The sequence below is a fragment of the Diadema antillarum genome, unplaced genomic scaffold, assembly GCF_040938485.1.
Source record: "Diadema antillarum isolate AM-2024a unplaced genomic scaffold, OU_Dant_1.0 seq00000243_RagTag, whole genome shotgun sequence".
Classification (NCBI taxonomy): Eukaryota; Metazoa; Echinodermata; class Echinoidea; order Diadematoida; family Diadematidae; genus Diadema; species Diadema antillarum.
The window spans coordinates 1,392,775-1,419,346 of NW_027271287.1; the positions used below are offsets into that span (position 1 = coordinate 1,392,775).

Here is a 26,572-nt window from a genome sequence, read left to right on the forward strand (position 1 = left end):
TCTCTCATAATTAGAATCCTCCGTTTGCTCCAATCTGTTCGGAAATCATAGAACACGCAACATCAAGCGTTGAAATAACTTGTGCGCATGAGGCGCTTTAACCATTATAGATTCTTACTGTGTACTATAGAAAAATCATGCAATACTCCTTCAGTCCATATCGTTAGAAATGACATTTCTGAGTAGCTTCTGCTTTTAATTTGGCGTGCTTGCACTATAATTGTCTCAAAACGATTTTTTTTCTTGACTTGTTAATATTTTACAACATATATCGCATTGTAGATCAGTCATGAGATTCCTGTATGTAATTTGCTATTGCACATTAATGTTGTCATCATCTCTAGCGCTATATAATTTTAGTTACATAATGTCTCTCCACTGCTAACTATCATTTTGGGATGTTTACATAATGAACTGCAGAGAATAAATCAAATAAGATTTTCGATCGCACATTTCATATGCTCATACATTGCTACTTGCGATTAGAGTCTTTTATTTTAATATGCAAAAAGTTTACTTGTAAATCGATAAACAGATGAAACATTACTGCAGTCCGAGTTTTTATAGTCAGCGATGATGAAGAACGCTAGCTATAGTAGATCAATAAACATTCACAAAACAAGTATACACATGCACAAGGACATGGACAGATCATGATTTTCAGGATCAAAGTAATTGTCAGATGATAAGATCTATTGATTCTGGCTTTTAATCTTATTTTGTAAAGGATTTCACAAACTTCGCTTTCTTCTGAAAATTGTAACTAGATGACTTCAACGCCTGGATTCTTTCAATGAACAGCGCCAACTGCGGTAACAAATTCTGCAGCCCATGACCTTAAAGTAGGATTCAAGTTAATGTTCAATACGCCCGTGATCTCGTTAAATTTGCATATTAATCTCATTCAGACGCCTGCAAGCGATTGCTGAAAAAGAACTTTGAAAAACTTTAAAACACGGACACACAGACACACAGACACACACGCACACACACTACAGAATGCAAATGCAAAGAATCCTGAATAAAGACTTTGTTAAGTAGCTTTATCGATATGATACTACGTGGCATTGAGAGAAGTAATAATGAAATGGTTTGATCTCTTGTTAAAATATGTCTTGTTCAAGTGCGGATCAACCAGTAAAGGAAAAGTAAAACCGATTGGTTCCGTCGGATCAATGCGCTGGAGTTGTATACACGATCACTCCCTTAGGAACGATTTGGGTAGGCAGTTTTTACCAAAGCTAAACACAAACTTATCGATATGACATAAGTAGAATATCAAACTTAACCTCTGTTCTTTTTATCAGTACAATTGCATTGAGTTAAGCTTGTTTCCACTTTGTTCACATATTCCCCCAAATGAGCTATATTGATCAAGACAGATATGTCAAGGGTGAAAATGAGAGGCAAACTTCGGGTTTTAGCATAAAATGATATAACAAGGATTCTAAATTTCAGGAGTGAGTTCTACTCCGCTATATTCTGCAATAATAATAATAAGTGAAAAAAGAACAAAATTTGGAGTGTTGAATACACATTACGTGAACCATGCACCTTAAGCTTTAAAGGGATACTATAGCTCCGAGACTTTTATGATCGAAAGGGTCTATATGGATTGGAAGGTAGTTAGTTGAACACGTGAGAATTTTCGAGAATCCCTTGAAAACGTGTTTTAGTGTGCTGAATCAATTCAGACTTGATTCCAGACCGAATTATACACTGCAAAAAGTCCGGTGTTAAATAGTGAACACCGAGCTGGTGTTAAATTTCGGTGCTCATTTATGGTGTTAAATTAACACCTCCGGGTGTCATTTCCAAATTCTAAACTGTTTTTTGAAGAGTTTCTTAGTAATTGCACTTCTTGTTGATTTTTAATTTAAACAAGACAATCAAGAATTTTACATTAAAATATTAGATTTTTGAAAAAATGTGAAAATAAATTTACACCAAAGTAACACCAGCTGGTGTGGTCTCTTATTGAAGCTGGACGGGTGTTAAAGCATTGATATTAACACCAACAAATATCAAATCAACACCATGTGGTGTCATTTTTTAGTTAACACCAGTACAGTGTCAAAATAACACCAGGTACAGTGTCAAATAAACACCACGAAGTGTCAGGTGAACACTTTTCAACACCATCACAGTGCATTTTTAACACCTGTGGGTGTGGTCCTTTATTTAAGTTTGATCGGTGTTACATTTAACACCCGTGGTGTTAAATCTAACACCGATGTTTTTACAGTGTAATAACCAAGACCACAATTTGTATGGCGCCTTTTCAAAATAGATGTACAAAGCGCTCACAGATTCATCAGTTTTTCATTTATAGAAACTACATAGAATAGAGTTATAAAGTTGAATTACACGTGAAAATATGCAATGAATTAAGCCCTATGGTGAATACATAATTTCATATTTTTAGCATAATGAAAGAGCATTTGACTTACCTCTTTTAGACAGCAAGATTACTAATCTCATCCTTGATATTAAGTCAGTAAAAGTAGGGGGAATGTGTCCTTTAAAAAACCTCTTTATATTTTCCTTATATGGTTGTCCTTACGTGATGTCACTGTCGTAGTCTTCTCACCCAGTGATGGCTGTACCGAAACTTTGAAAATGCATAACTTTTCAACGAATCGTTCGATTTCCTTAAACATCGATGATAACTTCTGTCAATATTGCTGCATTCACTCGATTCAGATTTCTATCTGGCTTTCGTTCCTCTTCAAGGTGTAAGCCTTCGCATACACTGCATCATTGTATTGCCCTGGTATGAAATAACTTGAATATGTCTGCATGTAGCTTCACGTTATGTTAAGTACATGGTCATTAACAAGGTGGTCGTGTGTGAGTATTTTTTAATGAAATTATAGGACGGCAGAAAGCAATAACCCATTATTCTTTTCCTAACTAACAGAACACAATTTCACAATTCGATACAGTTGTCCGGTCTAAGACATTATTCAAGAATCAAGTCGAAAGAAAAGAAAAGAAAAAAACAACAACAGGAAAAAGGACGACAGAGAAACGAAGAATGGAAAAGAGACTGAAAGATGATAAGACGACCAAAACTACAAACGGGGAAGAAGAATAAGAAGATGGAGACGGGGATAGCTAAAAAGAAAAAAAAAGTGAAGGAAGAACTCTTGAAAAGATGGTGTGGGAGCACAAGTGAAGAGAGAACGCCGCCCGGCAAGAGACAAGTAAAATGAAAGTGTATTGACGTACGAAATGACTTAAATAGGTGAAATGCTTGGATTCTGGCAGTCTACCACAGTGCGAACGAGTGAAAACGGCTGACTTTCCGTTAGTGCCAAGAGTGAACATCCAAAAATAAATCGTTCGAGTGAAAAAAAAAAATATGAAAAAAACAGTTTCAAACTATCAACAAAACCGGAACAGGTTGATTAACAGTGGATTTATTTGGCATGCATCCGGCTATAATTTAACTATGACACTCTCCACTCGATTATACGCGAGCATTTGTCGCCCGATTTCCTGTTGTAGGACCACCGATAAATTCTCTTGCACGTTTTTCGCAACATGTCAGTTGTTGCTATGATAACCTGGCCATCGTTTCTCGATTTAGTCTTTCACAAGCTCGATGATCAGAAGAACTTGACGCATGGAAACAACACCAGAAAAACAAGCGAACAAACAAACATCATACGCCATCTCCTTTGGCAAAAACCTCTTCATGATGATTTCATTGCCGCACAGATATTTGTGGATTTCAAATCGAATTGCCTTGAACTTCCTTCCTTCTGATCAAGTTTTGCATTATGAAAAACGATCGAAAACAGTCTCTGACCTTCCATTATTTCTTTCTTCTTCGCCTCTGGAAAGTTATTTCCATGCCAATTGCATGGTTATGTTTTTACCATGGTCATTGCGAACCGTAATCACTGCAGTTACCTCGGCAACATGATATCGGTCTATACATTTGCAACTGGTTGGTTGTTAAATGGCTACTGGTTGTCACGGTAACTGTATTGATTATTGCTTCTGTTAACTAGAAAACATTTAACGGAACCTAAGTGTAGAAACGTCTTGACCATACTTGACATCTATTAAAAAGAACCTTAAAAATTCATCGATATATTCTCTTATACAGCTCTGCAAGTTTAGGTTCTAAACCAGGATCAAAATTGTAGCTGAAATAACATATAAAGTTTTACTGAATTTCCTGGATTTCTCAAGGTTTGTCACACCTTCAAACTTTGATCATGTCAGATCCTGAAAGTGGTTTTTTTTTTTAGTTCAGTAGTACAATTATCTCTATGATAAATTCAGAGATTACTGTCAATATTTGCCGTGTCAAATTTCTTGGTTTGCTCTTTGAAATTGCATACTATCAATTCTGTATTTTCAGCGATAAAAAAAAAGGTTGTTGGAACCAAGAAATGCAAGCAAATGAAAATATGGAGAGAAACGCTCATATTCTGGTGTGCGATCAGTCGGGAAAGAAACTATCACTGTGGGGGCACTATAAGCTTTCCTTGTCTCATAATGATATTTCCAACATTTGCCATGTAAGGTACCTTGTTCTTTACTTGCATTTTTCTTGCTTTTTATTGTTTTTTATGGGGGGAGGGGAGCAAGTTTCTACAAGCAAACAATGCAGAAACAAAAATTCAATTGAAATAACTGCCACCCCAAAAGAAAAAAAAATGAGAAGCAAACGCTCTTATCGTAGTGTTCAAGCCTTCAACCGTGATACTTTTGAAAGTTTTCCCCTCTTAGCAGGGTCACTATCAACGTACCTCATGTCTGCAAGGGGGCTAAATCGGGCTTGGGGAAGGGGGAATTCAGGGGGAACAGGAAGACTGCTCCGGATGCCGGAAGGAGGGTAAGTTAAAGATCATGGGGGTTAGTGTATTCCCCCCCCCCCCCCCCCACCATCCCGCAACTTTTTGAATTGCCAGGACAGGCCTCCCTTCTCATCGGCGAGCACCCACAAAAACACGTGCAGTGGACAGATGCAGAACCCACCTTATCATCAACTCATCAAGATTTGGGAGGGTTTTTTTTCCCTAATTTTTGCATTTCGCACAGCTAAATTTCTCGGCAAAAAAAGTGAAAATAAAGTTTGAATATGAATTGGAATTGGAATTGGAATTGGAATTGGAATATATGTGATATAGGAGCTTGTGAAAATCATCGAATCTGTACAAAATCGGAAAGAGATTGGCAAAAATATGCCAATTTCAAACAGAAAAATTAACTTCAGTCTTTAAAGGACTTTTAAGAATGTGTTTATGAATTCAGAAACTAGGAATATTATGACAATTCTGCAACAGACAATACAGACAATCGTGTACTATCCAAAAGGCCCAAATGAAATACCTTGTCAGTTGCGGAAAAACCCCAATAAATAGTAAATACATGTATTATGACAAAAAGGCACACCAAACCACGTGGCTTCTAGGACTTGCTGGATTAAAGGACATTAGTAGATGTAGATTTGTGGATGAAAAATTGGAGTCCAGAATGTATGATATTTGTATGTAATTGTTTGGTTTCATCATTGATTCGTCCGTCCCTGATTGATGAGATTTTATTCGGTTAACAGCACTCGCAGTTGTTTATTTCTTTGTAGACTTGTGATTGTTGAAATAAAAATTGCATCATAATTAGCTATTCTTCATGTCGAAAACTTGCATAGGAACACGGCATTGCAAGCTATAGTATATTGTTCAGACGTGCTTACAACGCAATGTTCTCGAAATGAATTTGAATTTGTAAGATTAAAAATATGATGATCTATCCGACAACAGTTTGCTACAATCGATTCATTTACATGACGTAACTCACCGTATAATGTGACATTTAAGAGAGCACCATAGGCTCTCAACGAACGGGCTGTTTCAAGCAAAAACTAAAGTGTAAACCAAACCCTGATTTAGCACGTACCGGCATTCCGATATCAATTGACATCTACGGAAGATCTCCTATTTTCCGGAAATCAGATTTTGAAACACGTGACCGTCTCTATCTCTGACATTATGGTGTTTAATGGCAGGGATAAATTTGATTCGAAGAAAGAATTAGTTTGGAAACATAGGCAAGGAAGGTGACCGAGCTCCGTCTTGACAGCAGCTAATTAGCTGTTCTGCCTGCGTGGTTCCTGTACCTTAAGCTACCGGGAAGGATGAGCTAATTTGGCCTGTGACGTCAGGTGACCCCAGTTGCATGCGAATTCAGATGCGAGTTATAATGGCGACCTCCTTTATTGAAGCTGCAAATTTTGCCTACATCGCTTTACGAGTCGAGGGCATGGTTCATAGAGATTGAGAGTAAGATTGAACTTACATTGATGCAATTAAAAAAAAAAGTCGCGTTCGATCTCCTATCAAGTCTGTGCTTTTAAGTCAAGCGTAATTTCTTTATAAAACAGGCTTACGATCAGCATTGATCTAACGCACAATTCAGTAAGTTACCTTCAATAAATCGAGCGTAAGATCAATCGTAGCTCTTTATGAAACAGGGCCTTGGTATCATTTTCCTTTGTATGTCTGATATCAAGGCTTTAACATTAAATTTGTTCGCGACAGACCTTGACCATGTTTGAATTCAGCGATCGATTACCACCCCCCCCCCCCAAAATAAAATATATATATATATGAATGAATAGATACATAAATGAATAGTGTCTTCTTTCCTTCCATTGCGATGGATCGTATTATAAAATTGTAACACTATTAAGAGGGATTCGATCCGGACAAGAGATTTGCGCTTTTAGTGCAAGCTTGTGTGTAAAACTGTCCAGAATCTGATAAACGCAGACACGGATTGGCTTTAAGTTTCTATTTCCATGATGCTATCTGTCTGTGGATAAATGCGGTATCACTTTACAATTGTCGACTGAGCTTAGCCACATAATCCGCCTTAATGCCAGCTCATGCAGCCCGCGAAACCACACCACTTGAATGGGTCATTTGAACTTTGTTGTTGTCTGCGAACAATAGCGGAAACAACTGATCTTATCGCTGGTGTTACAGCCACGCTTCACGGGGTATGTTATATACTCCTTCTTTAGGCGTTATAAACAAAGTAACATGACAGACCATCATTCACCGATGCCTTCATCATAAACAGAAAAATGGAAAAATAAAGACCTTATCAGGGCAAAGATAAAGTTTGATTGAGAAAATATCACTTTTCTATTTTATAGAGAAGAGAAATGCTTCTTTATATTGTGAGTGAGTGTTATCATTTAAAGAAACAACTGTTTGTACAAAAACTAAATAATAAAGTTCTAGTTTTATTATTTTTGAAGAAAAAGTCACTGAATATCATCAAGATGAGAGATACATCTATTCTGTATCGGGTACGTGTAACCAATTTTATTCAGAGTGGCAGTCACTCCAACATGTGTGTTGTGTAAATGAAAACGAGAGAAATGTTAAGGAAAAATAGGCTTCGATTATGAAAACGAGAGAAATGTTAAGGAAAAATAGGCTTCGATTGAAGGTATCCGTTTATTGAGGTGTGAAATGCTAGAATGAGAAAAAAATGGTTTATGGAGGTTTAAAAAAAAATGGAAAAAAGATTCATTGTGCCCATGCAAAATCGGGCTACTATAGCGTGATATCGTTACGCTTTTGTCAAAGTAACTTAAAGGGGGTGGGTAGTATCAGATCAGTGGGAATCAGCGGGAATGCTGGGGGATGATCGTTCCAATCCCTGTGGGATTCATTTAAGAGTACATTATATATTTATTGTTGTGTGAAAGTTATTGCTTCAGAATGGTCTCATGTTCAAGCAATATGCAGTTTAAGGCCCCGTCACTGTACAGGCATGCTAATCTGGAAACATTAAACTGCACATTACTTGAATATGAGACCATTTTGAAGCAAATAACTTTCACACAACAAAAGATATATAATGTACTCTTAAATGAATCCCACAAGGATTGGAACAATCATCCCCTAGCATTCCCACTGATTCCAACTGATCAGTTACTACCCATCCCCTTTAATCGACTTGAAAATGAAGCTTGTATGAATTGATCTATGGCAATGATTATTCAATTCAAATGGCATCGTATAAAACAATAGAAATTAGACACGTTCTGTATGGTACAGGCGAAGCGATTGCATATCAGATAGTCATTTACTATTTGTGTAAGAGAGAGAGAGAGAGAGAGAGAGTGTGTGTGTGTGTGTGTGTGTGTGTTTTAGGTTAGCTCCCATGTATAATTAGGGAAGAGCGTTGTATCAATTTGGAATATTCCAACAACAACAACAGAAACAAACAAACAGAGAACTAACGGTGTTTTGCATGGGGATCATTGTCACACAATAATTAATGTTGTGTTGCGAACACATATACTCGACCATGGAATGCTTTTGTTTTTGGTGACGGCTATTGTTTTGCGATCGATTAGACAACTCAGCCTTGTACCTCCTTGGAATAAGTCAACTCTTGGCTTTCGGAACGTTACACAGCATTCTATTTTGCACCCTTAGTTTAGGATCACAGTTTGAATACAGCGGAAGTAAAAGCAAGGAGAGCACTGCATGCGGTGTTGAGTCAGACAGATGGGCCCCCTAACCCGATGGCAGAAAGGGGCGTGGTCTATACAAGAGTTGCCTGACTGACGAAGCTACTGACATGAGAGCAAGTTGCCGCCCACTTTTTGTGCAGGCCGTGCGCAAAGGAGAAGGCAGCGCCGATCAACCCAAACTTACGCAGGCATCATTTACGGGTGAAGCCGTTGCCGAGGAGAGTTCTGTGAATCCCCGTGTGCTTGTGAACATATCAGTCATAACACAATCAGAGGAATTGAACGAGAAAATCGACTGAAAACAAAATGGAGTCGCTGCTCCGTTTCGCCTGCCTCGTAGCAGGTCTGCTGGCTGTCCAAGCCCAATGCCCACCGTCATGGCAGAAAGTGGAGAACAGCTGCTACAGGGTTTTCGGACAAAGTATGTCATTTGACATGGCTTCACAAATGTGCAAAAGCTTCGTTGGATGCGATGGGATTTCCCCTGGTCACCTTGCCTGTCCATCATCGTACCAGGAGCAGAGGTTCGTCAGGAAGCTGAGATTCGAGATTCTGCGTCCACTGAGGGGTTTCCAGGTGGGTGAGGGGCAGCGTCTGCGACCTCAGACCGTGTGGCTTGGGCTGAGACTAGGACAGGGTGCTAACACCACATGGGAAAGCACAGAGATGTACGACAATGCTGCCATGGCGCAACACTGGGGTGCCAACCGACCAGGCATGGCTGCCAGATTTGACCCCACTGAGATGCGATGGAACGGCAGGTGCGCCGTTCTTCCCGGCCAGATGCAGATGAACGGAGCCATGCAGAAATGGGGACACCAGGCCTGCAACATGCGATTCCCCTTCATCTGCGAGATCTCGGCACCTGGCATCTCCAGTGGTAATGGTACCTTCGGCGCTGATGGTGGTTTCAACGCAACAACTGGTTTCGGACCTCAGCAACCCGCCAATCCTCCTCAGTGGCCGGGCGCTGGCGGCGGCGCTGGCGCAGGCAGGGGTCCAGGTACAGGTGGAGGGAGGTTTCCAGGTGCAGGTGGAGGCAGGGGACCAGGTGCAGGTGCAGGTGCAGGCGCTGGCGGACAATTTCCCCCAAACACTCCTGGAAACACCCCACGATGGCCGACAAGACCGAACACACCTCCGAACCCAAGAGGACCAGGCGGCCCAAGACCCCGACTCTACCAGCAGGCCTACGCCCAACCATAAGGACAATGTTTTGTGCATATAATTGTAAATTCAAAACTAGTCATTTCATGTAAAATACGGCTCAGAAACCTTAAACGTTAGACCACTCACGGGGGAAAAGAACTCTGAGCAATATACAAAGAAACCAGAACTTACGAGTAGTGCATCCTTTTGTGGGAAAACGGCGAATCTACGTGCGGGTAATTGAACGTGACGCACGACGACGGACGATCGCAGCTCTCTTCTTCGAGGAACGTAATATGCACTAGCGCCCTCTTGCGGCAATTTGTAACTGAACTTTACATATGCACGTTGAGTAATGACACATTTATCTGTTTTATGTGCAATACCTGGGAACATTTTTGATATAGCAAACATTTTTTTAAAGAAATCTACGTTGCATTATTTATGCAAAGATCAGTCAACTCACAGTGTCTTTCCCGTTTCTGAAATTTGTCAAATGTAATTAAACGAGACTGCAATTGCATTTTCAATATCCTTTGTCGGCATGTTGCGCTATCTTTTGCAAGTTTTGTGCAGATTTTAACTGTCGTAGTTGTAAAAGGCTCTGTAAAGGGCGAATTAAGGGAGTTATTTGTGAGATTTATCTTGTTAGTGTGAGAGTGCGTGGTAGTTAGTATGCGTGTTGCCTTTGTGAGTATATACATGAGTGTAAGTCCATGTTTTGTGTGTGTGTGTGTGTGTGTGTGTGTGTGTTGTTGTTTGTGTTTTTGTGTTATGTTTATGAATTATATTATTGCATCATGAGTGAGTGAGCATAAAGAACAGGGGAATCAAACAAGCGGCATCTGACAACAACTACGGTGACACACACACATTCAGCCAGTTAACAAACTTCATTTATTTCACCATAAATATCATTCTAAAGTTAAAATCACTTTTGAAATATATATTTGAACATGACATGACCAAGCAGGACAATTACACACAAAGATCGTACGACAGAAATGAAACTGGGGGAAATAAAATTTGAGAAGATGATAAAGATAAAACAACTTCTTGAGCCATCAATGATATCAGTACATCGTATTATCTCATCTAATCTGAAAATTTCAATTTCAATTCATTTTCATATTTCTCGATGAAAAATTACATCAAATATAACAAAATTAAATGAAATACATGACATACATAGAATATTGCAAATATGTAAAACATAATAGTGGTCGATCCGTTCAGTTTGGAATCTGTGAATGAATGCTAAAGAAATGTGAAGGAACCTACTTTAAAAGCGAGCTTGTTGAGCGTAGGTCCCGGTTAAAAACGAGTTTAAGATTGAGAAGGGGAGCAAGGGTACAACAATGACCGGAACATAAGAGAAAAACAAAATAAAAAAGTACAAATATACAGTTATATAGCAAATTCTTCTCTAGTGCAGGTTAGGGATCGGAAAAGCCACATGCTGTATATAGGCGGATAGACCATTGTCGTTCTGGCAATACAATATGACTAAAATAAAGGACATATTGTCGAAGTTTATCCTTCGAAAGAAACTCTGATAATGCAAATTATGTTTCTCAATGAAAGCATTTTCTAGTTACTGTAATCCATACCAGTAATATTACTAAAAGCACATCGATCCAGATGAACACTATTATCATATTAAGTGCACTTTGTACAATCGAATTCAATGGTCTACTGAAATGCATTCTAACAATAAAAATGATATAGGTGATAATTTTCTAGGACCGGCTTACAGTATGTGAATCTGTAGGCTATATATATATATATATATATATATATATATATATATATTCTACAGATTCACGTAAGCCGGTCCTTGAAAATTGAATATAATATATATATATATATATATATATACTAATTTGTTTATATATTTATTCATTTATTTATTTATTCATTTATTTATTTATTTATTTATCCATTTAGAATTCATTCATTCATTTATACATATATTATAATCAGGGTTGGCCAATTTGGTTTTTAGGCGTCGCACCGACCTGCTAACGTTATCATTTTTTTCTCTCTTTTGGTATATTACACCCGCGATATTCTCAACTGAGTTAACGATAAGCGAAAAATGCGACTTTACAGACTTAAACGACTAAACACGCCAACAAAGTCTGGCCGAAGATTTTTTCATGGTTTGCGAATCATGGGGTCAAATGCTGAAATATAAAGATAAAATGGCGGATAAAAGCATGTAAACATTAGACCTGTACAACAGCGGAAGACGGAGTAATATTATGCGACTTTGTTGAAAATCTAAAGGAAGCAAAAACCCAAGTATTAATTTGGATTGAGTGAAAGCAGCAATAAGTAGAATACATCAATGGAAGTTTAAGGAAAATCGAACGATCGATTCAAAAGTCAAGCCTTTTATAAAGCTTCGGCGCCGTCATTGCTGGATAAAAAAAAAACCAACAACAACAACAAAAACGACTATAGTTTATGACGTCATTTTGGACAACAATAAAAAACGTAAGGATCATTCCACAAAATCATTTTTTTTTTACCATGAAAAGTGCACCTGTGACTTACATTGTAGGAGTGATATTATTCCCCCTGCTTTATGAAAGTGGTAAGTACATGTAAAGTGCTCTGTCATTTTGCTAGAAAAGTAAAAATTACGCTGATTTTTTTTTTATATTTTCTTTATATTGATATCCGTTATGACGTCATGAAGGAAAGTAGTCTCCTCATCCAGCGATGACGGCACCGAAACTTTAAAACCTCATAGGTGTTGAATGGATTGCCCGGTTTTACTCAAACTTTCACTGATGCGTAGTTGTTTTTACTCAATCTGCATTTAAGTATTTTGGCTTCGGTTTCCTTTAAGTCGGGGACCACTATGTATATATAATATATATGTTATGTGTTTTATATATCCGTTTCGAGGCGTGGTGAAAAGAAACGAGTGTGTGCCGACAGATTTACCCGACTGAAAGGTGGCACGTGTCATACTGCTTCAAGATTGTGTCAGCGCAATGGGAACCGACACCCACGTTGATGTCTGAGTCACAATTCTTCAAGGCAGTGATCATGAGGTAAGACTTTCCGGAGTCTATCAAGGGTTTCATCAAACAATGTAAGAACAATCAACGAGAAATAAGGGTCAGGGGCTTCTATCCCCCCCCCCCCCCCCCATCCCTTCCCCCGGCCCACATAAACGTATAAACACCCACACACCCACACACGAACACTAATACACGAAAACAATAATAATTATAATAATAATAATAACAGCAACAACACACACGCGCACACACTATATGGGTGCAATATGACATCATTATCAGTTTTCATTAGAAGAGCAAAACTATAGACCAACATAGCAGACATTCATCAAACAATACGAATTGAAAATACGAAAGTTATGAATTTTTTCACATCACGTTTAACGTTTTTTGATCAAATAGTGCCATAAGTCGTACCCAACCTATACCTTATTCTGCTCATTTGAGTTACATCTCTCACAAGCAAAATGACCTCACTGTAAAGCTTAACCATTTGTGAGCTTGAGTGTCAATTGACACAGAAAACCCCAAAGGCGAAGTACACAGTGTCCAAAACCCCTGGCACAGGAAGGGTTAACTTAGAGTGAGAACTGTAATGTCTCAATCTTGCATTGAATTTCATTGCCATGAAGACCTCCACACAGCAGCCCCTCCCAATTTTTTTTTTCCCGCATGAGGTTGTGCGTTTATCATTGTGCGCGTGTATGTTAGAGGGGGAGGAGGTTATTAAGTGAGGGTAGGGGTAGTTCTTGTCTGAAAAGGTTTGATTGGAAATATAGTCTCCACCTTTTATTTCTTGTATGTCTGGGGTTTTTTTTTCTAGAAAGTGTATAACCGGGAGACAACGTCCCAAGAATCGGGGCACAAAGAATGACTCATCAGCGAAGCCGAAGATATGGCGCACAACGTTGCCAATTTTGATGTCAAGCATGCACGAGACCTGGGAGTGCTTAGGATACAAAAACTTTACGTGGGACCACATGAATAAAGAGCATTGTGTTTCCTAGAATCATTGCTTTTGACTACCAAATTTGAATGTTATATGAGAAACAAGGAGATACTCCCTGTCAAGAACATATTCATTGTTATGATTTTGAAGAAGTTGTGTCACTGTAATTATTTCCTTTCTTCCATTTCTTTAGTCATCTCAAAACTGAAATATTTTATTCAGGTAAAACGAAACTTTATCTTTGGGACATTATTACAGGCTCTGAAGGAGTTACGCACTCTTCGACAAAACTTTCATTCGTTTAGGTTTCATGCAATCATTCGCCAGGAAAAGTTTCCCATCGTACTGCATTCTACCTTTTCGGCATTAACCATTGAAAAAAAAACAAACGTCCCAGCACATGTTATTCAATCTTTAATCCATAAAGATCAGCTTTTAAGATATTTGCTTTGTGTCATGATGTTGTGAAAATAGATTCAATGCATATATTCTATAGAGTAAGATAAAGGGAATAATATGGATCGAATCAAAGTGTATTTGAGACATGTAACATTTTGACGTGACTTGAAGGTTCACCCTTAGGCCTATAAAGGTAGGGTCAATTAAATGATTACGTCCCTGAAATTACGTGGCAAAGTAAGCTAGATAAAGATAAAGACAAAACAGCGGAGAGGTTATTAGAATACGTTACATTACTCATTCAGCCATTGTTGACACAAACAATATGCTTTAAACAAGAATACACACAAGTGTCTATCATTGTTATACGTGCGTCCTCGTTTTTCCCCTTCTCTTTTGGCAGCAAGAAGCTCTCTTTTCTAACGAAGGGGACAGGAAATCAGCGACTAGCGGTTCGTCAGAGACGATGACTAATGATTACTATGCTAATCCAAATGAAGACGTTTACCACAAATTCTATCCGTCAATACTTCAGTTCAATTCAGTTATCCAATATTGTGTCAAAACACAACGCTCTCTATCCAGTTAACACATTGTGAGTCTGTTGACATGATATGGTTTATTTGAGCCACATAAAGATTGAAGGTGCAAATTAGAAAAAAAAATGCTACTTTTATAAGATGTTTCAGGAGAAGAATTAAGATAAAGTTAAAATTTAAAGCTTTTCATGAATGCCGAAGATTTGAAAAATTGTAGTGAGCACAAAAACTCAGACCTAAAACACAAAGCTACAAAAGCACTCACATACACTAGAATTAGAAAAAAGAATAGAAAAAGTGTGTCTCTTAAGAGAAGTGGAAGGAGATTAAGAATAAGGATAACGTTGAAAGCTAAAGCACCCCCCACACACACACCCACACACACACACACACACCCACACACCCATCGAGCCCGGCCGAGCACACAATCATGTACACCTAGACGCCGAGATAGATCCAATATTAGAAATGCATATTACTACGTTAAAAAAAAAAGTGAAGGCAAAGGAAGAAAATTGATTAGCGACAGAAAATACTCCATTGAAACGTCATCCGAAATGGACCAATAAAAAATCTCAACTTTGAACCTAGAACCTTGAAGTGATAATCAATTTCAGTAGCTCCTTGGAACCATCCCGGGATGGTGGAAATGTCCAATGTCAGTTTGAGGTGGCATGGTGAACAAAACAAGACCCAGTGAAAGTCTCACTTGAGTACATTAAAGGCATTGTTTACCATTGGGAGCAGTGATTCAAAAAATGTTCGAGTTATGATGCAAATGTGTAGGTCAGTTGTATCACAAAACATCCTACCATATTAACATTTCGCAATAAAGACAAAAATATCAAGAGATATCACTATTTTTCTCACTACGCCATATCTGTAGACGGTTTAGTCTAGAAACAATTTTATTATAACTATGGTTCACATGTTGTATATTTAACAATACTTGATACTGATTAAAATGATTGAATTAGCTGTTTCTATCATTAACTCAAATTTTAGAACTATTTAAAACACTAAAACTGGGTTTTTATTTCATCTGCAAAGGGTAAATGTTGCCTTTAAAATGGAGCGTGCATAGTGCAACAAGAAAAACAAACAAACAAAACAAACAAATAGATAAATGAAAACATGCCTTCTTGCTTGAAGCATGTGCGACCAACAGCACGAGGCTGCATCGCTTGGATGACTGGAAGAGCAGCCTCTCTGAATGTTGATGGGTTTGTGATCTCGACCACAGGTCCTGGCAGATGGTTCCAGGTTCTGACAGCTCGGGGGAAGAAAGGAAATTTGTACAGATCAGTATGGTCGTTTTCGGGATTACATACTTGAGCTAATCGTCATGCCTTTCAATGCAAGAAGCTGGGAAAATTCCATGTAGTAATAATGGTAGGCTAACTTGGTAGTGGTAGATCTTGTGAAAGAGGGTGCACTGTGCAAGGAGACGCCGTGTGTTGAGACTATCCCAACAAAGAGCTGAGACCAGCGCTGAGGAAGATGTTGAATTCCTATAGTCTCCATGCACAAAACGAGCAGCAGTTTTCTGCACCTGCTCAAGAGAGTTTACCATTGTTGTTGTGTGTGGATTCCAGGCCTCTGATGCATATTCTAGTTGGGGCCGGACAAGTGCAGTATAGGCTCTGGCCTTTACTTCCTTGGTGCATGGTGATAATGCTCTGCGGAGAAGCCCTAATGTCTTGTTTGCTCTGTGTCTGATGTTCTGGCAATGCTTGTTCCAGCTCAAATCATCAGTGATTATTACCTGGCCCTGAGGGAGGTACCAGATAAATATTGCCCACACTGAAAACATATTGCCCTCGTCTTTGACTCGGGCAATATACTTTCAGTTTGGGCAATATTTTCTGGTACCTCCCTCAGGGCCAGTCAATATCATATAATTGTCACTCCTAGGTGCTTGTATTTCTTTGCCCTGCTTATGAAGTCCGTGTGAAGATGGTACTGAAAAACAGAGGGATTACGCTCCCGAGTGATAGACAAGACAGCACATTTACTCACATTGAAGCTCATATGCCAGTTTGAGGACCAGATGAGTAACTGCTGGAGGTCTTGTTGCAGTATGTGACGGTCTGAGTTTGCACCTATTTCCCTGTAAACGACACAATCATCAGTAAAGAGGCAAATGTTTGACTGGATATTATCTTTTATGACATTAATAAACAAGAGGAAAAAAAGATGGTACACGAAGAAATGATCTCATGTGGGAATCGCAGATTATGTAATTACGAATGTCTGAATGACATTTCTCCCTTACTGTACAAGTAAGTCAAATTACACGTTTGCATGACATTATAGGATGTTTACACTGCATCTGTTTGTTATGTTCACGAACACTAGATAGGGCAATATTGAATTCTATCTTTTTTTACCCTTTCTGCATTATTTTTTTTCTTCTCATGGACCTCATAGAGCGGTTTTATGATACCATAATGTAAGTTGGCAACATAACGTCTATTATAACCATTGTTACAAAATTGAGCAAAGAATCCTGGAGCAAGGTTTCTGTGCCCGTAAAAATCCTCGAGTTCATTCGATTGGTGTAAAATTGACGCTGCGAAAAGGGGGAGGGGGAGATTTGAAGCTCCACTCTGAAAGTACGGAGCAGCTGGTGTCTCACGTTGAAATGATATGAATACTATCATACTAAACACGCTGAACAACCGCATATCAGCGGTGTGAGCAACTTTATCACATACAGCTGATTAAGAAAGTACCCTTTCTATTTGTGACAGCATTTCTTTTCAGATAATTTCCAACGAATGGTTTGCTATGGGTGGCGTCACACACTGTCCCGAAGTTGACACAAGAGGTCTAACGAAAATGAAATTTTCGATTCCGCACGAGCTTGGTCCCGAATCTTAATGGTAAAAAGCCAATCAACAGCCGAAGCATGAACGATGTCTACACAGAGGGCCACATGATGACTCCCGAACCACACTAGAAGGCTACACAAAGATGGGAATCTTTATCATATAATCACATTTCGCAAGATCTTCGGGCTTTTCTTTGGCTTGCCGAAGATTTCGCTGCCGCTCACGAAGTTGCTTTCGGAGCCTGAGAAAATCAATCGGCAGTCATACGATGGCTCACGAATGACAGGAAGTTTCTACCATCACGGCCAAATTTTAACGTTCCCGTCACTGTGTGTCCATCTGTGCTCATTGTCGGAGCAGCGTGATGCCTGCAATGATGAATTACGACGCCATGGCGGTCATGGTTTGTTATTCCGAATGTTCGTTATCCCGAAATGAAACCAGGTTCGTCTTCCCAAAGGTTCGTTTATCCGGAAATGTTTTTTTTTTAAACCGTTTTCGAATGACCGCGGCACCTTATAATATTTCATTTTTGGACTAAAGAACCTTCAGATTAACGAACCATATTTCAATTTCGGATTCACGAACCTTCTAAAAAGCGAACCTTCGGAATTACGCGACAAGTGCTCGGAATAACGAACCCTGTTTAATTTCATTTTCTGATTTAACGAACATCTAGGTATACGAAATTAGTGTGTTTAGGAAACACAAACCTTCGCATTAACTAACATTAGGCCTACTTCGCTTTCGGATTAACAAACCTTCGGAATAACGAACATCACGACGTCGACCTTTACCAAGCTTTCTGAGCGATCCATGTCGTCTGAAGGCCAGGGTCGACTGTCTGAAACAAGCAAGGTGTCGGCATCTATGCTCTATGCATATCAAATAAGGACACTTTCTTAACTTTTCACACACACACACACACACACATCAAAATCACACTTGTTGAATCTCGAATGGCCTAAAAATTCCCGTGAATTCACAAAGCTAATTCAAAGCTATATCATGCATGGACGATGCAATTTTCTAAAGTGTGCAAAGAAAATGTGACACAGCGAAGTAACACGAACAGACATCCAATACTGAACATATTTTGACACGTACAAGTGCAAGGTTTGGCTATTAGCACTTGTTTTAGTCCGTGAACTTCAAACCATGGGTTTCAATTTTACCACCTTCAAACCATGGGTTTCATTTTTTCCATCTTTTTAAACTCAGGTCTTAAACTCTGCGTAAACGTTAAATTGAAACTGCTTCCAAAATAGTGGATGTACGGTCATTACGTGCAGGTAGTAAAACAAAGCAACTCTTCATAAGTACCATCACAATAGCAACTAAGACATCATGTTTCTGTGTATGGTACATTTTGCTAATGTCAGGTGAGTCAAACTGTCAACTTGTCGGTCCCAAGAAATTTCCAAGAATCGTGAACATGAACACAATGAAGGAAATAAAGTCTAGGTTCACTCATCTTGATGAAGAAAGGGGACGGCGAAACAATTATAGATGCTATCAAGAGACTAAGATACTAATAATTAGGCATGATAATAAGAGGATGCAAATATCGGTACTGACGATAGTAATAGTGATAATGTCATCACGGATTACTGTGATCCCACAGCATTGCTCACCACGGTAGCCAGTATTAGCTCTGCAGTTTCCGCGGCACCAGCCAATGCCAGCCGCTGCGATTACCGCAAAATTACCAGGTATCCATTCTAAAACACCTAAATCTGCAGTTTGACATTGAAAATAACAACAAAACCCCAATAAACGAACAAACATATGATGACAAGTCATCAAGAAAGCTGATTCACAATGCAAAACCAACCTACTGAACTTTTGAGCTTAGTAACAACGATGTTGGTAAAGTGAATGCATGCGCAGAAGCTAAGTTTTGTTCAGATCGATGACGTACGTCTCATTATTTTTTGTGTGTCTGTGTTTGATTGTTTCATAGGTACATGTAAAGAAAAAAAAATGATTTCTCTTTTGAAACTCCTGAATCACCACTTTAATATAATTCAATCTTCCTTTTTTTCTATAGCCAGACGCCTTAAAAATTGAATAAATAAAGAAAATAAACTTTGTAATGCCATGAGCACGTCCCACAGAGATAACCAAGATTGTTTGTTAAAGGAATGACCTATTGAAAAAATTTGGTGTGACGTAAATTTGTGTTTCGATAACTTGGAAGAAAATAAATCATCACAAGACTGGAACATGTGCATGTTTTTGGTCGTAGAGGTTTATAATCAAATCAATTGCTCGTTAACAAGACTCTGTAGCTCGTGTTATTATTGCTCCATCAGAAATGATGAGAACTAGTTACATCCAGGGATGTTTGTGCCGTATCCAGTGACAACTAATAAACTGAGCGATTTAAGGAAGAGTAGGAAGGGTGATGGAGAGGGGGGTAAGGGTGCTCTTCTCAAGGAACTCTTCAAGAGCGATAATAGGGTCTCCACATGTCTCCGCCCTACACGGTATCGCCTAAATGGCGTTATTCCCCAGGTCGGAAGGTCATCATTACCAGCCCAGTTCCGCCCGACGGATTTACGTGGGACCTGTGAGGATGATTCACCAATAGCAGCTCGTGTGCACGTTCACTCTCACCCCACCCCCTTACAGTATCCACCTGTATCTTCGACACACTTTGCACCCACTTAACCCCTCTGTCCACCCGTCCTCTTCTCACTCCCTGGTTATCGCTGTCCTTGTTTTCCTTTATGCCAATCCCCTGAGTCCAAACGTGAAACCATTTTGGGCCGATGACGTAAATATCTACCTTTAACTCCGTCAACATCACGTTCCCTTTCATTGACGCATGGACCCAACCACTAATCCATGGTCGACGTAGAAGGATTTTCATGTGTAAACTCACTGGTTCGAAGAAACCAAGAGGACTCTCGACTGCCTCCTTCTTAAGTCCGGTGTTCGTCATTAAACACAACAAAGTTATCAGAGTCTTCTCTCTCCCCAAGACATCAAAAGAGATCATACTGCAGTGGACTTGTGTTCAACAGGAAAAGACACTAATACTGTGATCGATAATCTGAGATAACCTGAAATCGATAAGCGACAATGCTTCGATTAGCCATCTTCGCCGTCCTTGCCGTGGTCGTGAGCGCCTGCCCGTTCGGGTGGTCGCAGTCCGGTAGCTCGTGCTACCGTATCTCCGACAAGCCCGACACGTGGGTTGGAGCTGTACGAGCTTGCAGCCGCTTCAGTTCGTGCGCGTCCGGTTTTGCCGGTCACCTCGTTGCCATCACGACGAGCTTCGAGAACCAACAGGTCATGGACGTCCTCAACTTCAACAACATGCAAAACAACGAGATGTGGCTCGGACTGAGGACCCCGGCGGGACCCGTAGCTTGGGAGAGTGGTGAAGCGCTAAACCCTGCCTTGAGGAACACCTGGCACGTGAGTATAGCCTATGCTTTGAACAATCAAGATAACGGCGGTGGGGTTGGGGATCAAGGATTTACTGATAAGGAATATAATATGTTGTTAACATGGAGAAATGAATTGCTCGAGTATAAATCCGTGCACATTGTAAGGAATATATCGCTCTTGTTTCTTTTGTCTTCACTGTGGAAAGTACTTTTTCATTAAGATTACGAGAAAGAGTTCTTTTAGTGAATGCTTCCTTGGTGTTCGACAGTCGAGCGTGGTCTGCTTATGATGATATTGATGTTAAGGGCATACAAATTTAACCGATTTATCAATTGGAACAACTTTCGTTAGGTCTATAATCGATGACGTAACAAGGGAAGGTCTGCAAATTCGTGAGCCATGAATCCATCGTGATGAGGATTTCTTTTCTTTCTTTGGCAATGCAGATTAATCTGCATTGCTCACAGGTTACGAAGTTTCTAACTTTTATCCCTATACATTCATTCGAAGTATTAAACTGCAATGTTCTTTGAGTCACTGAAACTCTGACAGTGTAACAAAGGTTCGAAAAAAAGATTCGAAAGGTCTATTTTAATGTTATGATTTTACACCAGCAACGAAAAAAATCTGCATACTGCTATCGTTAAGATATTTATCACAATTGCCAAACGATAGAATCAGTATTGGATAACAATCTGCCGACTTGAGAGTTGATCAAAATACCAGTGCTCAACACTGCTGGTTATAGATGGTGACATAATTGCCGTATCGCCGTCGCAAAATTGGACACGTCTTCCTGTGTGCCTATATCTCTCATCGCAGGAACAGCATGGGTACCTTGGCTAAAAATAGTGTTTCTCAGTTTGTCCTCGTTGTCAAAGGTCACTAACATTCATTACCTCGCTGTTGCCAATTTGCCTTCGACTGCAAGATTGCCGGAAATGATACACTATTGTATCTAGGTCAGCCATGTCATAAGACATTCAAACAAATATCATACAAGACCAGTGTTAAAAGTCTCCAATATTGGTCGACAAGTATAAAGGTCTTCTTTATGATATTCACTTACGCCCTCCTTGAATTTGAGCTTTAACTGTGGTTTCCAAGTTATCAGCAAGATCCTGTATGACTGGGTCTGAGATGTAAGCATCTAATCTGTAAATTTCAGCATCATGTTTATCAGATTCAAGGACGCAGATAAATTCTGTCGTCGGCTGTGATGTTTATGTTTAATCAACCTCTACTTTAAAGCTTTGTAAATACCTGTTGTCACCCTTTCTACATTTGATATGAACATACTTTCACGTGTGCTTTTGGTCATCTTCTAGGTCTGCGTGTGAAGTCCATCTTCCCCATAGTGTTACCCACATTGCCACTACCATCTATGCATCTATAATTATTCAAGGCTCGTGTCGACACATCGTCTTGAGAAAGTTTGACATGAACCCCCCAAAAACAAACCAAACCAAACAAAAAACAAAACAAAAACAAAAAACAAACACAAAAAAACAAAAGCAAATACAAATACAAACAAACAACTATTACTAGTACCTCCTCAGGCTCCTGTCAAATGGCCACATCTTGTTTTATGTGTTGTTTCTCGAGCATCATTGTAGAACAGACAATACCATATCACAGTTTGTTAATTTTCTCTCTGTGCACGAACTTATCTATACTCACTAACTAAACATACATCCCGTTATCTGCTATTCATATAGATTTGTATTATCTGCACCATACCCTGTGGAGGTGCATGAGGACCAGACTAATTTCGATATGTCTTTTTTCTCTCTCAATCGATCAATCGACGCACGCTCTCACAAACGTCAACACCCATCAACCTTACATCCGGTCTCCATCGGGGCTCCACAACGTCTCCCTAACGCAGCCCGGCAACCCAAGGAGGGGCTACAACATGTGCACCGTTGCGCTTCGAGGCAGATGGGCCAGCAGGCCCTGCAACTCTCGTCGGTATTACGTCTGTGAGATGGGTGGAGATCCGGCCCCACCTGCTATGCTTCTGAGCCAGGGAGTGAGCCCGGAGGATATCTTCTGAGGACTGCCACGCCCTAAGAAGTGCCACACCCTAAGTGAGCATTATTCTCGAGGGAGCGCCATGCCCACTGGGTTCATCAAGGGACGTGATCTATTCTCTTTTAGAACAAATGTTAGAAACTAGAACAGCAGAAGCTAAGTAGTTGAGTTTGTTCTATAGCAACAGCTCGATCGATATCAGGAGAAGAGATCCAACACCGGCACTGACGAAACGAAGTCAGAAAACCATGTCCACGACTGGCTATATTCAGAAAGCGTCGGATGCACTTTGAAACTGAGTTTGAAATGCATCGATGCTTTTCTGGCGTGTCTGGAGTATCATTGGAAGATAGAAATCTTCCCTATTTTCTTCCTCGTCAAGATTAGGCCTCCTGAATTCGTCCCCACGGTAAAAAAAAAAAGATAAGGGAAGTAATTTTGTCTAGAAATTTTTGTCGTAATATTTTGTAGGATGGGCAATGCTCTTTAATCTTTTTGATTTCAAAATACAGTCAAACCTGTCTGTAGCGGCCACCCTAGGGAGACGAAAAAAGTGTCTGTTATAGACAGGTGGCCGCAGGGCTATAGACAGGGTCTCTGACATGGCTTTTCTCTGGGAGATTATTTATAGTGGCCGTGTACGGCAGTCGGACGCTGAAGACAGTTGGCCACAAAGGCAGGTTTGATTGCAATTCAAATGTTTAGTTTAAATAGTTCAACAATGTTTGAATTCCTTGCCGGAGAATTCATGCTTACCGATGACATTCTCGAGTATATATTCGTTCAATGATGATTGGGTTGATGGTATCAGGATAGGAAAATCGTCATGATGCCAAGTTACAGAATTTAATTAGCTTGTCAAGTGCCAAATGTTAACAGTTTTGTCTCAAATAGGGATATTTTCCCCAAGGGCATAGATTATAATGCCGACATAGCTCTCCAGTGAGTAATCATGCTGCGAAATCCACAGACATCATTCCTGCCAAAAATCAGTATAGATAGATTGTTTCTACTGCATGATGAATTGTCGAAAGTTTTATATATGTGGTTATATTTGTATTGTACTGCAAAGTTATAAGTTGTAGAGTTTGATATAATAAAAGATCATGGAAAGCTGTAAAGATGATAAATGGTCGTTTGACGTTTCTTTCTCTTTTTCAAAGTTGCCTTAACATATACTTTCATGGATGATTTTTCTGGAAGTACTCCGTCTGAGTTTAGAAAATGTTTTGTCTGGATAAATTGGCTTTAATCACATTTTACACAATGATATTAATCTGAAAATGACAATATCCAAGCTTCTGGCGGTGACATTTTTATTCAGTTAGACTTAAAGTTTCCAATCCTCAATCTCCAGAGAACGTGATAATGAAAAAAAAAAGCAAAACAATTTTTATGGCCACTCAACTTAATAGTTTAAATAGAGAAGAGAGAACTGGAAATGATGAGTGTGAATAGAAGTGAGAGATTGCCTTGTATGTTTGTAGAGTTGAACTTGGACAATAAAATTGAGGAAACTCTCAAACAGGAAATATAAGATTACCAGAGCTTGAGTTTGATAAGTTAACAAAATTGATTGTTACAGACACGAGCGAACAAGTTAAAAAAAATAAATCGCAAGAAGGAAACGAAAAAGGATGAAACAAATTCATGAGTTATGTGCACCATTGCACTCACAAACTTTAACATCGTCACGTGAATGATCAAAAGGATTCGAAATCTGAAGCTGAAGCTCAATTGAAAAAAGTGTTGTGTATAGATATGATCGTATGTTAAGTGCGTGTGTGTTTGCATGAGTCTGTTTGTTTGTGTGTAGGTGGTGTTGTTAGCTCCTGCTGATGCTCTTAGGCTCAAAGATATTGTAGGACGGAACGATTTGATATAAGTCAGGTTAATAACGAGGAGGAATGATAAGAATTTCCAGTGAGTCATTTAAACGTGACCGTCCTCCAGGAATTATTTTTATCCTGTTTCCTTCGATGCATTTTTTTTCTTGTTATGAAAATGCCGAAAAGTATTTTTGAAAGCTGCAAGCGAAATAGCGGCGCGTTTCCTTTTCAGTCTAATTTCGGTTTTGAATAGTAGACATTGAAGGAAAGAAGTTAAGTGACAGTTCCAGGAAATTCATCAGAAGGACAGCTATTTTCGCTGGAAATATGATTAGCAAGGGAGGGCTGCGCCCTAAAGTAGACTGCCACGAGATGCAACGAGCACATATAACTATATTTATACATCACACCAATACTCACCTCCCTGATCATACAATCATATAAGATAACAGACAGCTAGCAAGCAGAATAAAGGACAAAAAGTGGTCTAAACAAACCTTTACGAGCAAGATGGTCAGCTTTTCGATTTTCTTCATTTAGAGTAATGTTTCAGTTTATTGTGGTGTGCGAACAACAGCACTAATGGCAAGACTTTTTTTTTCTACTTTTAAGGGAGTCTGTCATATTAGTCTGTCATATTTCCAACTTCAGTAGACATTATTTGCACATGAGCGTGGCCTTTACGTATAATCAGTGATAATGGTCGATGATCATCATTTTCACTAAAATAAATCATCACCATCAATAATCTTGATACAGTGTACTATAACATGCTTAAGGAAGGTCTGATATCATCGGGCTCCAGCCACAGTGTATTGTTGATCACTTCCTTTTTCTTCTTTCCGTATTTAGAAAATAATTTGAAAAATTCATTTCTAAAGTCGTTTGCTTTGTGCTTTTCAAATCGCTGGTGGTCAGTTCGACAGAGACAGTATTCCTTGTGTTGTTGATGATTTTTGTTTTCGTTTGTTTGTTTGTTTGTTTGTTTTTTTTGCTGTGAAGAAATAAATGTACCCACAAACGGACACCCATACCCCTATTACATAAAATTTGATTTGATTTATTGTTGGAGCCATACATCTATATCTATATCTTTATATATATATCTCGCAAAACAAGCTATATCCGTTCTTATTAAGTTGACATATTTGTGATTAAAGATGCTAAAAAACAAAGAAAGTAATAAAAAAACAGGAACTTTTTCTAGTCATAACTTCTCGAATATTCCTTGCTATATTACCAGTGAGGTATTACTGGACAGGTTTCATTTGCTCTATCTGATGATGGACTTATTTCGAAATGTTTAGAAATGGAGCTTAGCTTACAATTAAATTTTTCATATATCATGTATATAATTATATATATGTTATATATATATATATATATATATATATATATATATATATATATATATATATATAATACATGTAAATATATGTTTAACTATTGATTTATTTATATATACACATACATTCAGCCCCCCGCATCTAAGACTCATCAAACTAGGATTTCGAGACCTATCTATCCCACCATAAGCTCAGATTTAGACGATGATGCTGTAGTCATGCGTTTTCGGCCTTCAACCACATTAAAATACGAAATGAGGCCTCTATATATCAGTCATCAAGAATGTGGGAAATCTTTGAAAAAAAAAGTGTCATGACAGTTCCTCCCTCTTCGTAATTCCAGCTTAATGATATCATGGGAATGCCCCCTTGGCACTTAGAACCTCAGCAATTAACTCATTAGATGTTGGGGGTTTTGTCTTTAATTATCGCCATATGCAGATATAGATATACTTTTGAGAAGTATTTTTAGGGAGGCACTTTCGGCGACTGAGGCCTCGCTCAGACAGCATGAAATGAGCAATGACATTGGTTAGTGTATTAGCCC

The 26,572-nt window shown here is 39.0% G+C and overlaps 2 protein-coding genes across 2 annotated transcripts; both read left to right on the forward strand.

Annotated features, from left to right (window-relative positions):
* The first annotated feature begins 8,726 nt into the window (after positions 1-8,726).
* LOC139729469 (uncharacterized) lies at positions 8,727-10,129 on the forward strand. Its single transcript, XM_071640392.1, has one exon. The coding sequence runs from the start codon at positions 8,819-8,821 to the stop codon at positions 9,716-9,718; it is 900 nt and encodes a 299-aa protein (XP_071496493.1). The 5' UTR covers positions 8,727-8,818; the 3' UTR covers positions 9,719-10,129.
* A 10,375-nt stretch (positions 10,130-20,504) lies between these two features.
* LOC139729494 (snaclec coagulation factor IX/factor X-binding protein subunit B-like) lies at positions 20,505-22,872 on the forward strand. Its single transcript, XM_071640420.1, has 2 exons — positions 20,505-20,843; positions 22,705-22,872. Exons 1-2 carry the CDS (start codon positions 20,505-20,507, stop codon positions 22,870-22,872), a joined length of 507 nt encoding a protein of 168 aa, XP_071496521.1.
* The last annotated feature ends 3,700 nt before the right edge of the window (positions 22,873-26,572 follow it).

Coding starts and splice junctions, on each gene's coding strand:
- LOC139729469 (XM_071640392.1), top strand. CDS start 8,819: ATGGAGTCGCTGCTCCGTTTCGCCTGCCTCGTAGCAGGTCTGCTGGCT.
- LOC139729494 (XM_071640420.1), top strand. CDS start 20,505: ATGCTTCGATTAGCCATCTTCGCCGTCCTTGCCGTGGTCGTGAGCGCC. Junction 20,844..22,704: donor CCTTGAGGAACACCTGGCAC/GTGAGTATAGCC, acceptor TCCCTAACGCAG/CCCGGCAACCCAAGGAGGGG.